This window comes from Giraffa tippelskirchi, chromosome 12 (assembly GCF_054371585.1).
Source record: "Giraffa tippelskirchi isolate mGirTip1 chromosome 12, T2T-mGirTip1v1.2.pri, whole genome shotgun sequence".
Classification (NCBI taxonomy): Eukaryota; Metazoa; Chordata; class Mammalia; order Artiodactyla; family Giraffidae; genus Giraffa; species Giraffa tippelskirchi.
The window spans coordinates 3,332,623-3,347,836 of NC_137286.1; the positions used below are offsets into that span (position 1 = coordinate 3,332,623).

Genomic DNA, 15,214 nt, shown 5'->3' on the forward strand with positions numbered 1-15,214 from the left:
GGGGGATAAAGAGACAAAGACAAAACCTAGTTTCAATTCCTCCCTGTGGACTAGAGCGTGGAGGAGGCACCCAGAGAAAACCAGGCAGGAGGAGGTGATTTCTGGGCTGAGCTGAACTCCATACAAATGTCACCTGGAGGAGAAGAAGGTGTCCAGGAGGATGAGCTGACCCGAGTTTCCATTTGGATCCCCTGCCCTGGGGTCACTCTTGCTGTGCCTTCCCCCTCACCCCCAGGGGGTGGCTCTGGGAGGGGCTGGAGAATGGAGGTGGGAGGCTGGAACAAAACCAGCAACCACCAGCACACCTTCAGTCTGTCCCTGCTCCCTTTGGACCTGCTTCTCTTGCCATATTCTTCTTACATCTCAGGTCACCTGGGCAGGGGTGGCGGTGGTGGTGCCCCAGCCTCCGACATTCAGCGGGGCTGGGGGCTGGGCAAAGCCGGTGGGGGGTGTCTGGGGGTCTGCAGCCAGCCTTCTGGGTCTGAGAGCACCAAGGTCAGGGGTGGGGATGGGGGAGGGTGTGGGCTGAGGTCAGAGCAAGTGGTTGGAAGAGTGAAGGGCCTCCAGCGGCATGAGCAGGGCCTGGGGTGTGAACACCCAGACAGGGCCGCTGGCTAGGCGTCCCGCGAGCCCCGGGACTTTTCTGCACGGGGAGGTGGGCAGGTGAAGACAGGAATGCAGAGCAGGTGAATCCAGGGAGAGCCAGCTGACCATGGCGTAGAGCCTGAGGGCTGGATCCACGTGGGACCCTGAGCTTGGAGAGAGAGGACGTCTTAGAGAGACACTCCGCGAACTTGGCAGCTTCAGAACATGGGGCCTGAAGGGTGAGTCAAAGATGATTTGGAAGGCCTGAAGGTGAGTTCAAGGGAAGATGGCAGAGCTTCTGGAAGACGTCTGCATTCCTGTCCAGGACTGCCGGTTCCTGTAGGAGCCAAGGATGGGCCTGAACTCAGTCTGTTCCTCCCCCCATGAAAGTTCTGAAGGTTAGGCCTGGGGTTCTCCAGCCGTGCCTTGCCCTGGGCACAGCGCACACTGCACACCTGTCCCCTGCCTAACTTGAGAGCAGCACAGAGACCTGGGAGGGCTGGGGAGGGGATGAGGAACCTTCCAGGAGGGTGTGTCCCCCGTCACACCCCACTCCGGGCCCCGCCTCCCCCAGCAGCTGCCTCCCAGCCCCAAGGCTGCACCAAGGCTGCGGTTCTCGGGAAGTCCTGCTCCTGCCCTCACTCATCCAGCTCCCTTGCTGCCCGGCCAGCCCTTCCCTGCCTTCTTGCCCACATCTCAGCATCCCCTCTACTGGACGCCCATCCTCTTAGATGCCTCACAGACGTTTGCACCCAACACGGGTCACCCTGAACCGGTCACCTGCTGCCCCGGGGTGACCACAGCGCCCCCCCACAGCACCCTGACGTCACCCAGTTGTCCCTCACTCTCTGCCCCCCCCACAGGACCCTGACGTCACCCGGCTGTCCCTCACTCTCCGCCCCCCCACAGGACCCTGACGTCACCCGGCTGTCCCTCACTCTCCGGGTCTTGCCCACCCCTGCCCCTTCGCCATCCACCGGCTCTGCAGGTGCCGCCCTCCTTGGGTCTCCCTGGTCCCCACCTTCATCCACACCTTGGCCAGAGTGGACGTGGTCTGAGGGGGCCCCCGGGACAGCCTCCAATACCTCCCACGGTCCTCGGGCCACATCTCGGGTCCCCTGGCCCAGCGCACTCACCCCCTGCCTCACACTGCCCTGTGTGCCCCAAACCCCATGACTCGGAAGGGCTCTTCCTGCCTCCACTTCCCTTGCCACCTTGCCCTCCCCTTTTGCCCACTGACTCCTTTTAGATTTCGCTTCCGCTGTTTCTTCTCCTTCTCCTGGGTGCCTCTCCTCCCAGCCCAGCAGCTAACACCCCCCTCCTCAGCTCTTAGAGCAGCCTCCTGCGGGCCCACACCCTGCCATCTTATGAATCCATGGGTCGGCGTGGTGCTGGCTCCACACCTGCCTCCACCAGGAGGGCAGCGACCCAATTTCCCGCCCAGTGCGTCCTAGGCCTGCACACGGGCTCAGTAAACAGGCATTACATGAATGGTGCTCATTAAACAAGACCCTCTCGTCCAGCAAGAGGGCCGCACTCAGGGCTGACAGCGGTAGCGGAGCAGGGGCAGACGGCGCATCCCTGCGACCAACCGCTGAGGAAGCGGCCACCCCCCCAGACCTCCAGGAGTGGCTGCCCAACGTGAGCCTCGAGGGATGAGGTACAATTTGCCAGAAGAACAAGTTTGGTACCAAAGCATCCCCAATCTTGCAGTCAAATGGAAAGCTGGTTTGTTCTGTGGAAGTGTACCATAGAGTGGACTCACACACGGCCAGAAACGGAGCGCTGGCCCTTCCCTGGCTCGCAGCATTCATCCCCACCTTTGGGGCTCTGCTGCCAGCCCTCCCGCCACTCTCGACTTGGAGCTCAAACCGTGCAGGATAGACTCCTGGTGTTCCATGGCTGCCAGCGAGGTCACCCTGTCTCCCTGCTCTCCATTAAGAGAACAACAGGGTGCCCATCCACGGCACACCCACTGCATGCCAGGGGCTAAGGCTTCCCGGGGCATCCTCCCATGTCCTTGTTGTAGATGAGACAACAACGAAGCACAGAGAGGTTGCGTAGTCTGCTCAGAGTCACACAGCCAACGACAGACTGTGGCACAACAGACAACCTGCTCCATGTCAACTGTACTGATTTCCAAGGTGTGCATTTTCCAACATAGTTATAACTTGATTGTGAATGTTTCTCCATAGTCATCGCTACACATCAGTTATTGTAAAAACAGCTTTATGAGATATACTTGATATGGAATAAAATGCATGTGTAATGTACAATTTAATACCTTTTCACATTGGCATGCACCTGTGAAATCACTCCTACCACGGAGATGAGATAGTGAACAGACTCACACCTAACATTTCTTCCTTCCTACTCCTGCTGGCCCCAACCTCCAGGCAATCACAGATCCTGAGGGGTTCCAGCTCACATTTCCTAAAATTTTATATAAATGACTGGTATCTTTCCCTTGGCATAATTATTTTATGTATAAAACATTTACCAAGATAGGCCACAACCTGGGCCATAAACAATAAATCTGAAAGAATTCAAATCATGCCACGTATGTTCTGTAACCATTGTGGAATTAAATATTAGATATCAATAATAAATATCTGGAAAACCTCCAAACATTTAGAAACTAACACATTTATAAATTACCCATGGGTCAAAGAAGAAATCAAAAGGGGAATTAGAAAGTTATTGATTTACATTAATAAACATGTGTACAGCAGTTACTGTGTGCCAGGTGCTGTCTTGGGCCATTTCCCAAAACAGAATGAGCTAATGTTAGGTATCACAACAGTTTTGTGAGTAAGACACATACCCATTCTGCAGACACTGAACCGCGAGGCCCAGAGGGAGTAACGAGTCGCCCCTTCGCACAAGGAGGCAGTGGCAGAGCTGGGATTTGAATCCAGGACACCTGCCCCCAGGGTCTGGGCCTGGTGTCCCAGCTTATTAATGGAGGGACACGGAAAGGTTTCAAATGGAGGAGAAAGATGGTCAGATTGCCCTGATAGCCAAGATCACTTTGGGATGAGTTCAACAAATACTCAGCAGCTAAGTCTGCAGGACTTGAAGATATATTAGACATGGTGTGGTGGAGGAAGCGGGAGAAAGCTGGGAGTTAAAGAAAGAAGTGAGTGGAAGCCATGGGTGTAGGGCTCTGTGGGGCTCAGGCCAGGAGGGAAGGTGCCCACACGCTGAGAACCCATCTGTATCAGGGGACAGGCTGGGCCTGGCATGAAAGCACGGGCAGGAAGGGGCCCCTAAGGAAACGCCTGGGCTGAAGCTCCCCTAGAACACTGATTAGGAAAAACATCGGTGTTTCAGGTCGAGGGGAGACCACGTGCCAGCCCTGCCCGGGCGGGCAGCTCGCCGAGCGAGGTTTAGAGAAGAGCGTGGCAGGGTGCGCAGTGGGAACTGAGGACCAGTGGGTCGGTGGGGGCGCCCTGCAGGCCCGGTCTGTCTCCCAGGAGGGATGGGGTGTCCCACAGGGTCTGGAGCGTGTGTGCGGGAGTGGGTGACGGGGCCAGATCTGGTTCTCACAGCTCGCCCCAGCTTCGGGGTGGGGGACACACACCGGACACGCCCGGGCACAAAGAGGCGCGAGGCGGCCACGCGGCTCTGGAGGTTTCGCAAGGCGTGAGGGGCTGGGGGCGGGCTGGGGACGGAGGGACGTGGACGGGCCGCCCGGGGTAGGGGGGGGAGGGCGGAGGCGGCCGGGCTCGTGGGGCTCCGGAAGGCGGTGGGGTAGTCACCTGAATACGGAGCCCCGGAGGAGCTCGGCAGGCGGGGGGCGTGAGCGCGGCACCCAGGCCTGGAGGAAGCGCCCTGGCGCCCGAGAGGGGACGGGGCAGGAGCGGCAGGGGAGAGGGGACCATGGCCGGCGGGCCCGGGCCGTCGGTGTGGGGCCGGCGCCGGGAGGAACGGGGCCCGAACCGTCCTTTCCTCGGCGACCACGGCCGGCAGGAGTTTGGAAGAAGGGGGTTAAGGCTGGAGCTTGCGGGGAACGCCGGGTCCCCAACTGGCCGCTGGAGGAGAGGAGACGAGGGCCCGGACTCCGGGGATTTCACCTCCGGGGCTCTGAACGGCTCCTCTACGGCAACTCTTAAACTTGCCGGGCCACGGCAGAAGCGGGGCGGAAAGAAGGAAGCGGGCCAAGCGGGCCGGGCCGCCGGAGGGGCGCCCGCTGACGGTGGCGACCGGGAAACTTCGGCGCCAGCGCCCCGGCCGCTCCGCTTGTCCTCCCCCCGCCCCGCCCCCAGTCCAGGACGCAGGGAAAACCCGGGCCGCCTGCTGGGAGCTGCCACCCCATCTGGGGTCAGAAACACCTTTTCCTCCTTCCCTCGGCGGGCGCTAACCACCCCCACCCACCCCCACCACGTGGCTGGTGGTTTCCAGTCTGTTCTCCCCGTTTTAACGGGGCTCACGGCGCCCCGTGCTGATGTCACAGCCTCCCAAAGGGGGCTCAAGCCCCAGTGTGAGAACTCAGTTCCTGGAAAAGCTGGGTTTCTCTGGAGACTAGGAAGTGGAGGGAGTTGTCAGTCAACTTTGTTTACACCGTAAGGAGCTTCCAGATTGTTCCCAAGAGCGGGGGTGGGGGTAGGGGTAGGGGTGGGGGTGGGGGTGGGGGTGGAGGGTGGCAGTGGTAGGAGGCGCTGGAGACAAAGGAGACCAGAGGAGGGGGATGGCGCATGGGAGAGGCCTGTGCGGGGCAGGGGTGCACGGCTCGGGAAGCCTCGCTTCCTGAACCGCCAAAGCCCCTCACCCCACCCTGTTATTGACCTGGCTGAAGACCCAAGATCCTCCCCCCCACAACCGCCAAGATTCCTACAACGGTGATCTGGGCCGATTCTAAACACTAAGAATTCCCATTTAGAAATTATCCTTTAAGGCAAGTTAATTACCCATACCATGAATTACATATACATACTTCGCGTGTACCAAATATGAACTCAGTCGCTCTGCACCCCGTTGGGCCGTGTAGCCCGCCAGGCTCCTCTGTCCACGGGCTTCTCCAAGCAAGAACACTGGAATGGGTTGCCTTGCCCTCCCTCCAGGGGATCTTCCCAACCCAGGGATGGACCCCGGGTCTTCTGCATTGCAGATTCTTTACTGTAGAGCCGTCCATCATACAGATATCTCAAATTACCCAGAAGAATAAGTCAAAGAGATGGGCCTTTTAACAAAATCATGATGCGTGCGTGGGCTGAGTCAGCATGCATGGTCACCAAGTCCCAGAATTCCAGACTAGGGCCTGCAGTGCATTGAAAGATGCGGTTTTAAAACAAACCCAAAGTAGGTAACAAGGAAGAAACCGGGCAGTAAAGAATCCTATCCTCTGGAGGAGGGCATGGCAATCTACTCCAGTATATTCTTCCCTGGAGAATCCCCATGGACAGAGGAGCCTGGCCGGCTACAGTCACAAAGAGTCGGACAGGACTGAGCGACTAAGCACAGCACCAAGTAGGTACAAATGCCCAGAGAACTAAGCAAAGGCTGCGAGAATTCGGGACTGTGTCTCTTTCAACATTTCCCCCCCTGGGAGCAATTGGCCCTAAGGATAGGACAGGAGAGTCCCCATATTTGACTAGCGGCCTGGGTTGGGGTGGGGGTGGTTTGTTCCAGGGCCCACCTCCGGTTCAGAACCAGCCGAACGGACCCACGAGGCTCTGGAGCTCCCCTCTGCTCACCCTGCACACACGCTGGTCACCCCTCGCTTACAGACCGCTGCACCCCAAAACCAGGCTGGAGCTCCGAGCCTCCGCGTTGAGGAGGCTCTGGCAGGCACCTGTTGCCCGAATTCCTTGTCCCCTGAACCCATAACCGCTGCCCCCGGCAAAGAGATGCACCCTGGAACCCCTAATCGCTGCCCAGACCCCCCAAACCCCTAACCATGGACCTGAGCCTGCGATCAGTGCCTCGGGCATATATACTTGTGACACGGGACCGGACCCCTCACCCTGGCTTTGATCCCCTACAGGCGGCCTCAAGGCTCGAAACCTGGTCCCAGGCCCGCAGTCGGGGGGTCCCGATGCTGGGGGGATCCGGAGCGTACACTATCGGGGGATACGCTTTAACCACCGAGAGTTTACTTTTCTGGACTTCCCAGAGCTGCGGGCACGGGCAATCAGCCCCCGGGGCCTGGACAGAGGTTGGGGTGGGGGGAACGTTGGGCCGACGCGCGCCGAGCGGGGGTGGCGGGCCCGGGGCGGGAGGCCGGCGGGGCGCAGCACGCCGCGCGCGCGGGAAGGTAGGGCCGGGAGCTGCGGCCCCGGAAGGCGCCAGGCCCGCCCGAGCACTCCGGGCCGCGCAGGCGCTCTGCGGCGCGCGCGGGGGCGCGCGGCACGCAGGCGCCGTGGGGGTGGGGGCGCGCGGCGCGGCCCCGAGGCGGGGCGGGCGGCCTCCAGGGCGCAGGCGCAGGCGCGCGGCCGCGCCGGCGGTTGGGGAGGGTTCTTCCGGAAGGTTCGGGAGGCTTCTGGAAAAGGCGCCGCGCGCTGGGCGGGCCCGCCTCTATATAAGGGCGGCGCGGGGGCGGCGCGCCAGTTGCCGCTGCGTCCCGGTGCTGCGTCGTTGCGGAACCCGTACTAGTCCTTCAGCCAAGGTGAGGGAGGCGGTTGTGGGGGAACGCGGGGGTCCGAGGGCGGGTGGTTGGTGGCGAGGGCAGCCCCCCAGGCCCCCTGAGGCCGGCGGGCCCGGGGCGGCCGTGGTTAACCCGGCAGGCCTCGGGCCTGCGGCGGCCTCCCGTCCCCTCCCCCCCCGTCGGGGGCGAGTGGGCCCGGGGGCTCCGGGGGTCGTGCGGGACGGCGAGGGCCGGGGTCTGCGTCCCCGGAGGGGGGTCCCTAGGCCGCGGGCGGGGGCGCCCGGGCGGAGCGGCGGCCGTGCGGCCGGCGTGGGCTGCGGCGGCGGCGCCCGGCCCCCGGAATGAGGTCATCCTTTGTCAGCCGGCGTCTCCCGCGCGCCCCGGGCTCGGGAGCGGGAGCGAGACGCGGCGGGGAGGGGTCCGGCCGGCGGCCTCACGGGTTCCGCTTCCCCCCGCAGATGCCCGAGGAGACCCAGGCCCAGGACCAGCCGATGGAGGAGGAGGAGGTGGAGACGTTCGCCTTCCAGGCGGAAATTGCTCAGTTGATGTCACTGATCATCAACACTTTCTACTCGAATAAGGAGATTTTCCTGAGGGAGCTAATTTCAAACTCATCCGATGTAAGTCTTTCAATGCGGAGTTGGGTGTTTGTATCAAATGGCACTGTTTTAGGGGAGATGTTGTGCGTCATCACGTGTGTCTTTTTAAATAGGCCCTGGACAAGATCAGGTATGAGAGCTTGACCGATCCCAGTAAGTTAGACTCTGGAAAAGAGCTGCACATCAATCTCATACCGAATAAGCAAGATCGAACCCTCACCATCGTGGACACCGGCATTGGGATGACCAAGGCCGATTTGATTAATAACCTGGGCACCATCGCCAAGTCCGGGACCAAAGCGTTCATGGAGGCTTTGCAGGCTGGCGCTGATATCTCTATGATTGGCCAGTTTGGTGTCGGGTTTTATTCAGCTTATTTGGTGGCTGAGAAAGTGACCGTTATCACCAAGCATAACGATGACGAGCAGTACGCCTGGGAGTCTTCTGCAGGAGGGTCCTTCACAGTGAGGACTGACACAGGTAGGCACTGCAACCCCAAAGAAGCTGGGAAGTTTGTGTATAGTTTTTTGGTGTCTTTTTTTGTTTGTTTTTCTTTTTGAAACCTGTTTCCCTGGAGGGCGATAGTATGCACTTGTGGTTTATCTTGGGTAAGGCCGTTAACTGCCTTCAGACTCTTCCCAGTTGTAGTAACCGCAAGCTTCTGCTTGGTAGACTTTTCAGATAACTGCCAGGAGAGCGAAATAATATTTTTCTTGCCTTGATCAGGCCATTGTGATTGAAATTGGCCTCAATCTCTGGATTTTCTTTTCAGGAGAACCTATGGGGCGTGGAACAAAGGTTATTCTGCATCTGAAAGAAGACCAGACTGAGTACCTGGAGGAACGGAGAATAAAGGAGATTGTGAAGAAGCATTCTCAGTTCATTGGCTATCCCATCACTCTTTTTGTGAGTTTCCATGTATCCTGTATATGTAGGTTACTAAAGTGACTGAACTGAAATCCTGTTAGGCCTTAGTGCTTTTCATAAGAGATCCAAACTTGCACTAATTTCTTGGGCTGGTGGGTAGAGCTCTGTGGACTCTCGTCAAGGTTTCCAGGGCTGTTAAGATCCTGCAGAAATGGATGAGTAGCTTCCTGGTTACTAGTGTTTCTCAGATGGCATTGGTGTAAGTGCTGCAGTCTCCTTTAGCTTTTTATTTTTCAGTTTTGTGATGGAGAGGTGACATGATTTGTCCTCCTTTGAAGGTGGAGAAGGAACGTGATAAAGAAGTTAGTGACGATGAGGCAGAAGAGAAGGAAGACAAAGAGGAAGAGAAGGAGAAAGAAGAAAAGGAATCTGATGACAAGCCCGAGATAGAAGACGTTGGCTCAGATGAAGAGGAGGAAGAGAAGAAGGATGGGGACAAGAAGAAGAAGAAGAAGATCAAGGAGAAGTACATTGATCAAGAAGAGCTGAACAAGACAAAGCCTATCTGGACCAGAAACCCTGATGACATCACTAACGAGGAGTATGGAGAGTTCTACAAGAGCCTGACCAACGATTGGGAGGATCACTTGGCGGTCAAGGTGAGTGACTGCTAAGTGCCTCAGAACTACCATACCTGCAGATGTTTAGGGCAGCAGTCTGTTCCCTGATGCCCCATGCTTTGCCAGGAGTCATTGTTAGGTAACCCTAAGTGTTACATGTGGGGTTTTTTGTTGGTGCAAGTTGTTTGCCCTGTGTTAATCTCGATTAATCGTTTTATTATAGCATTTTTCAGTTGAAGGACAGTTGGAATTCAGAGCCCTTCTTTTTGTCCCAAGACGAGCTCCTTTTGACCTGTTTGAAAACAGAAAGAAGAAGAACAACATTAAGTTGTATGTTCGCAGAGTTTTCATCATGGATAACTGTGAGGAGCTAATCCCTGAATACCTGAGTGAGTATAGTCTGATTTGAAGAACGGTCATTGTTACTGGTCAAAGAGATTGACCCTGTCAGTTCCTGGTTTTTAAACTAAACATGGGGAAAATCGTTCATCTTTGGTTTTGGGGGTTTGCAAATTTGTCAGTTTTTGTCTTTGGAGTGACTGGCTGCATTTGTTCTGTTTTTTAGATTTCATTAGAGGTGTGGTGGACTCGGAGGATCTCCCTCTGAACATTTCCCGTGAGATGTTGCAACAAAGCAAAATTTTGAAAGTTATCAGGAAGAATTTGGTCAAAAAGTGCTTGGAACTCTTCACTGAACTGGCAGAAGATAAGGAGAACTACAAGAAGTTTTATGAGCAGTTCTCTAAAAATATAAAGGTTGGTTAGAAATACATTTGACTGTTAAGAGTAGTAATTAAAGTGGTTTTTCACTTGAAATAACTGAATACAGAGAAAGTCTTCCTAAAGTTAACAATGTCTTTCAGCTTGGAATACATGAAGATTCTCAAAATCGGAAGAAGCTTTCAGAGCTGTTGAGGTACTATACTTCTGCTTCTGGTGATGAGATGGTTTCTCTCAAGGACTACTGCACAAGAATGAAGGAAAACCAGAAACACATCTATTACATCACAGGTAATTTAACAGGCAATAAACGTGACAGTCGATCTTTTTGTGATCCCATAGGAACAGGTGCATGTTCTCTACCCATGTGGTGTTACACATAATTTAGTAGGTGTTAATCTAACAAAAAGAAATGAGGCGGCTGTTAAAAGATGTAAAGCTTTTGTTTCTTAGGTGAGACAAAAGACCAGGTAGCCAACTCTGCCTTTGTGGAGCGTCTCCGGAAGCACGGCTTGGAAGTGATCTACATGATCGAGCCTATTGATGAGTACTGTGTACAACAGCTGAAGGAGTTTGAGGGGAAGACCTTAGTGTCAGTCACCAAAGAAGGCCTGGAACTTCCAGAAGATGAGGAAGAGAAAAAGAAACAAGAAGAGAAAAAGACCAAGTTTGAAAACCTCTGCAAAATCATGAAGGACATTTTGGAGAAGAAAGTTGAAAAGGTGTGTGAATACAGTATTTTCTGGTTACTGACCCTCTTTAGGGGTGTTAGGTGTCTTTTGAACAAGTCATATATAGATAGTCCTTGAGATCTTTAAAGACACGAGAACTTAAAAGGAGCTTAAAGCTTCGGATTTGCATACGGTATTTCTGATTCATTGATAGTCAAGTTCCTTAAGTTCCTTAGATATTCAAATAAACCTGGGAACAAGTACTGAGGATGGGAAATCTGTATGCCCAGTTGTCACTGTGTACCTTCTCTTTTTTGATGAGAGGTGGTTGTGTCAAACCGTTTGGTGACATCCCCCTGCTGCATCGTCACAAGCACGTACGGCTGGACAGCGAACATGGAACGGATCATGAAGGCCCAAGCCCTGAGAGACAACTCAACCATGGGTTACATGGCGGCCAAGAAGCACCTGGAGATCAACCCTGACCATTCCATCATCGAGACCTTGAGGCAAAAGGCAGAGGCTGACAAGAATGACAAGTCTGTGAAGGATCTGGTCATCTTGCTGTACGAAACAGCTCTCCTGTCTTCTGGCTTCAGTCTGGAGGATCCCCAGACACATGCCAACAGGATCTACAGGATGATCAAACTGGGTCTCGGTAAGCTTGTGCAAGTACCATGTGTAACAATACTGTTGGAGAAAGAAACCTAAACACATGGCTGTTGACAAGGGTGAACTTTGAGCAGTTTCAACAAAGTTGGGCTGTCTTGTTCCATTTAGGAAACACTGAAGTCACATGAGTTAAAAGAGGGTAAATAAGCCCTTTGACTGTAAGGGATGAAAATGAAACCGGTTCATGTGCCCTGTAATTCGCTCAGCCTCGAGGCTGGGCATGAACCTGTAGTGTTGGACTAATTATGTGGCTTCAAGAAATCTAATCCATGTTTATTTCCTTGAAGGAATTGACGAGGATGACCCCACTGCTGATGACAGCAGTGCTGCTGTCACGGAGGAAATGCCGCCCCTGGAAGGGGATGACGACACGTCCCGCATGGAGGAAGTAGACTAAGCGCTGCCTGGGGGTCGCTTGGCACTCGGCCTCCGTGCCCTCTAACACGTGCCCTCTAATACGTTTTCAAGTGTTTCTTTATTTTTGTTAACATTTAAGAATCTGTATGGCATGACAACTGCATAAGGGGAAGATAAGATTTCTTTCTACTAAGTGTGATACTGTGATACTTATAGCACTAAAGCAAAGCTAGTTGTTTTTTCCTAGTTTCATGTTGGCTTATTTTAACAGGTGGAAGTAGTTACGTTTGTTGTAAGGTGTATATGTAACCTGTGTTAACTTTGTGGTCTGAAGTGTTTAGCTATCAAGCGGATTCTTCAATAGACCAAAATGTTCTGTCACTGAAGTGTTCTGAAGTATATACCTTGATGTTTAAAAGAAATAGTTGTTAAAGCAAGTTTTCATCTTCTGGGATACACTTTTTAAAACTTCCATCCCCTGTAGTTACGACTGCATGTGCCAGGCCTCTAGAAGTTAGTGTGTTAAGCTGAACCAGCTTGATTGGAGTCATTGTCCATACATAGGGCTTGTTTTCCAAAGAAAAATATTGTTTAGAGTAGCAAAATTATAAGCCTGCCCAGGCATGTTGTAAAGCCGCTGGAAAAGTAACTTGGAGCAAGTTTTGTGAATGGAAATGTAGCGCTCAAGTCACATTCTGCTTTAAAAAGTTGTAACAAATACAGATGAATTAAAAAGAAATGATGTGTAATGTCTTATTTGTGGGAGTGGTCCCAGAACGTAGAACATGAGGTGTGCGCCTCTGGCCTAGGAGAGTCAAAGCAGTGGGTGGTTGGTGTGGCCTGCCTAGAGCCTTACTACTGTGACCTTAGGGCGCTCACAGGCCGCATGTGTGGGGTTGAGCCTCTCGTTAAAAGACACAGGAAAATGGAACTTGTTCTTCTATTTCCATGTGTTAGATTTTCTAATAACATCATTCTGCTTTAGGATTTCAATGTCTAAGCTGCACTTTGATGGTATTGGTGAAATGGGATGTGCAAGCAATACAGCCCTTTTATTGCCTTGCCCTTAGGAACCACACCTGCTGAATACCTTCCCACCTGAAACCATCTCTGCTGCTTGTTCTGTGGTCCTGTATTGAGCCTCAGGAAAGGTGTGTCTGGGAGGCTGTTGCTGTTGCTAAGTCGCTTCAGTCCGACTCTTGTGTGGCCCCATAGACGGCAGCCCACCAGACTCCCCCGTCCCTGGGATTCTCCAGGCAAGAACACTGGAGTGGGTTGCCATCTCCTCCAATGCATGAAAGCGAAAAGTGAAAGTGAAGTCGCTCAGTCGTGTCCCGACTCGTCTCGACCCCATGGACTGCAGCCTATCTGGCTCCTCCGTCCATGGGGTTTCCCAGGCAAGAGGACTGGAGTGGGCTGCCATTGCCTTCTCTGGTCCAGGAGGCTACTGATGGCCATAAGCAGCACACAGCAGTTGGAGAGGGCAGGGCTGAGTGTTAGAGTAGCTGGTGAGAGGTCTACCCAGGATTTGGACCTAGAGCCTGAGAGAGGCCTGGAGATTCCATATACTGAGGAAGGTCCGTCATGGATAGTAAGCGCTGGTAGGTAGTAAGTGCCTGGTAAGCAATAATCTTTTCATCCTTAACAATCTAATGCAGCAGAAGTTTTTAACTCCCCTTAGTCTAAGGAGGGCTTCCCTGATAGTAAAGAATCTGCTTGCAATGCGGGAGACCCTGGTTTGATTCCTGGGTCTGGAAGATCCGCTGGAGAAGGGATAGGCTACCCACTCCAGTATTCTTGGGCTTCCCTTCTGGCTCAGCTGGTCTGGTGCCAGTGTTCCTGCTGTTCAGGAGTTAGTAATTGAAGGGCAAAAAGGAATTTTTCTTATTTCCCACCTCTAGTAAGGAGACTTAAGAATTCCATTCAAATTAAAAGTATCAGATCCTCTATAAAGGGTCTCTAGTGGGAAAAAAATGCCCACAGAGCATTTCCCCCCTGAAGTATGGAAAGTGTTTATGGCAGGTGTGTAATTGGAACTGCCCCCCAGCAAGCCCTGTGCCAGAGATGGCTCACCCCTGGGGGTGAGAAGATGAGGTGAAGGACACAAACCAGGCTGGTGGTGACATTCTTCAGGTTGTCAGGGGGCCCCAGCCTCCTACCGCCAAGTCCAGTCCTTCACACTCCTGTAACCAGCCCCAGCCTGATGAGCGTACAGAGCGCTGGAAAGCAGAGATCCGCATGGTGCAAGATGGGAATGTGCTCATTTACTAACTCGTGACCGACTGTGACCCCCATGGACTAGCCTGCCAGGCTCCTCTGTCCATGGGCAAGGGGACGGGAGTGAGGTGCCATTTCCTTCTCCAGGGGATCTTGCCTAACCAGGCATTGAACCTGCTTCTCCTGCATTGACAGGCAGATAGTTGACCACAAGACTTCTCTTCCTCAGGGATTATGTGGGTGTGAGGAGAGTTGTGAGCAATCTACAAAATCGGCACAAGATTCATCAGTAGAGCAAAGTCCCAAGATGGGAGATCAATGTATGAAATAGAATTTAAATTTTGTTAGCAAGAAAAAAGGCATCAGTGTTTTAAAATGCCTACTAGCATTTTAAAATCTGTAATAGAAAACAAAAACAACAACAAATTGTAATAACATACTAAACAGGAATAAATTTTACAAGACATTATGCAAGACCCTGCATCTGAGAACTGGAAAGCAGAAATTAGAGACCGAGGTAAACGGAGAAAACTGAAAGAAGCCAGACAGAAAAAAATGCTACCTCCTGTGTGATTTCATAGAATTTTAGAAAAGGCAAAACTGTGACGATGGAAAGCAGGAACCCTAGTGGGGACTTGACTGCAGGGGGTCCAGGAGGGAACCTGCGCCCCCAAACCTGGGACAGCTGCACAGCTGCATGTGCTTATTAAAATTCCAGCTTAAAATACACAAAAGGTGTGAATTTTAACCATGTTGTGTACATAAACAGCAAATGAATAAAAAGCAAAGGTATAGAAAGCAGTCTCCACGGATTCAGAAGTGAGTTTGAGGAAGTCCTGCGCCTCATTACTTCACTTGTAAATCAGCTAATATAAATACTCTGGAGCCTGTTCTGGCATTTTCTAGGTAGTGGGCTTAGCAGGTGCCTGATGTTTAACTGGGGCTCACTACTCAGGCAGTCACCTTGCTCGGGCTCAGGTCCCCCCATACTTTCTGCAGTGTAACCTCCTGCAAGCCTCAACCCAGGCCTCACCCTTCTAGAATTTTCCCTAGACTGCCGTGGCCTTGCTGTCTCTCGGTCCTCTGAACTCACTAGTTGCTATCAGGCACAGATTCCTCCTGGTTTCATTGAACACCAGCGAAGGACCAGCCCAACACACAGATAAAAGATGCATCACTAGGGGGTTTCCCTGGTCGTCCAGCGGTAAAGAATCCCCCTGCCAGTGCAGGGGACACAGGTTCGAACCCTGATCTGGGAAGATGCTGCAGAGCAGCTAAGCCTGTGTGCCACAACGATTGAAGAGCCTGTGCCCTAGAGGC

At 53.4% G+C, this 15,214-nt stretch overlaps 1 protein-coding gene and 1 long non-coding RNA gene across 3 annotated transcripts in view; both read left to right on the top strand.

Moving 5' to 3' along the window:
* LOC145529096 (uncharacterized) overlaps positions 1-3,136 on the top strand; it is a 32,240-nt gene extending 29,104 nt beyond the window's left edge. The window contains exon 6 of the long non-coding RNA XR_014070912.1: positions 55-3,136. This is a non-coding gene — a long non-coding RNA (uncharacterized LOC145529096). The remainder of the gene's footprint in view (positions 1-54) is intronic.
* Positions 3,137-4,310: 1,174 nt separating this feature from the next.
* HSP90AA1 (heat shock protein 90 alpha family class A member 1) lies at positions 4,311-12,416 on the top strand. 2 transcript variants are annotated; one of them, XM_081548738.1, is made up of 11 exons: positions 4,311-5,150; positions 7,630-7,791; positions 7,884-8,250; positions 8,543-8,676; positions 8,976-9,296; positions 9,481-9,646; positions 9,823-10,013; positions 10,121-10,268; positions 10,431-10,699; positions 10,973-11,306; positions 11,608-12,416. In XM_081548738.1, exons 2-11 carry the CDS (start codon positions 7,630-7,632, stop codon positions 11,715-11,717), a joined length of 2,202 nt encoding a protein of 733 aa, XP_081404864.1. In that variant the 5' UTR covers positions 4,311-5,150; the 3' UTR covers positions 11,718-12,416. The 2 variants fall into 2 exon arrangements, with proteins under 2 accessions (XP_081404864.1, XP_081404863.1); XM_081548737.1 differs by lacking the exon at positions 4,311-5,150 and adding an exon at positions 7,133-7,192.
* The last annotated feature ends 2,798 nt before the right edge of the window (positions 12,417-15,214 follow it).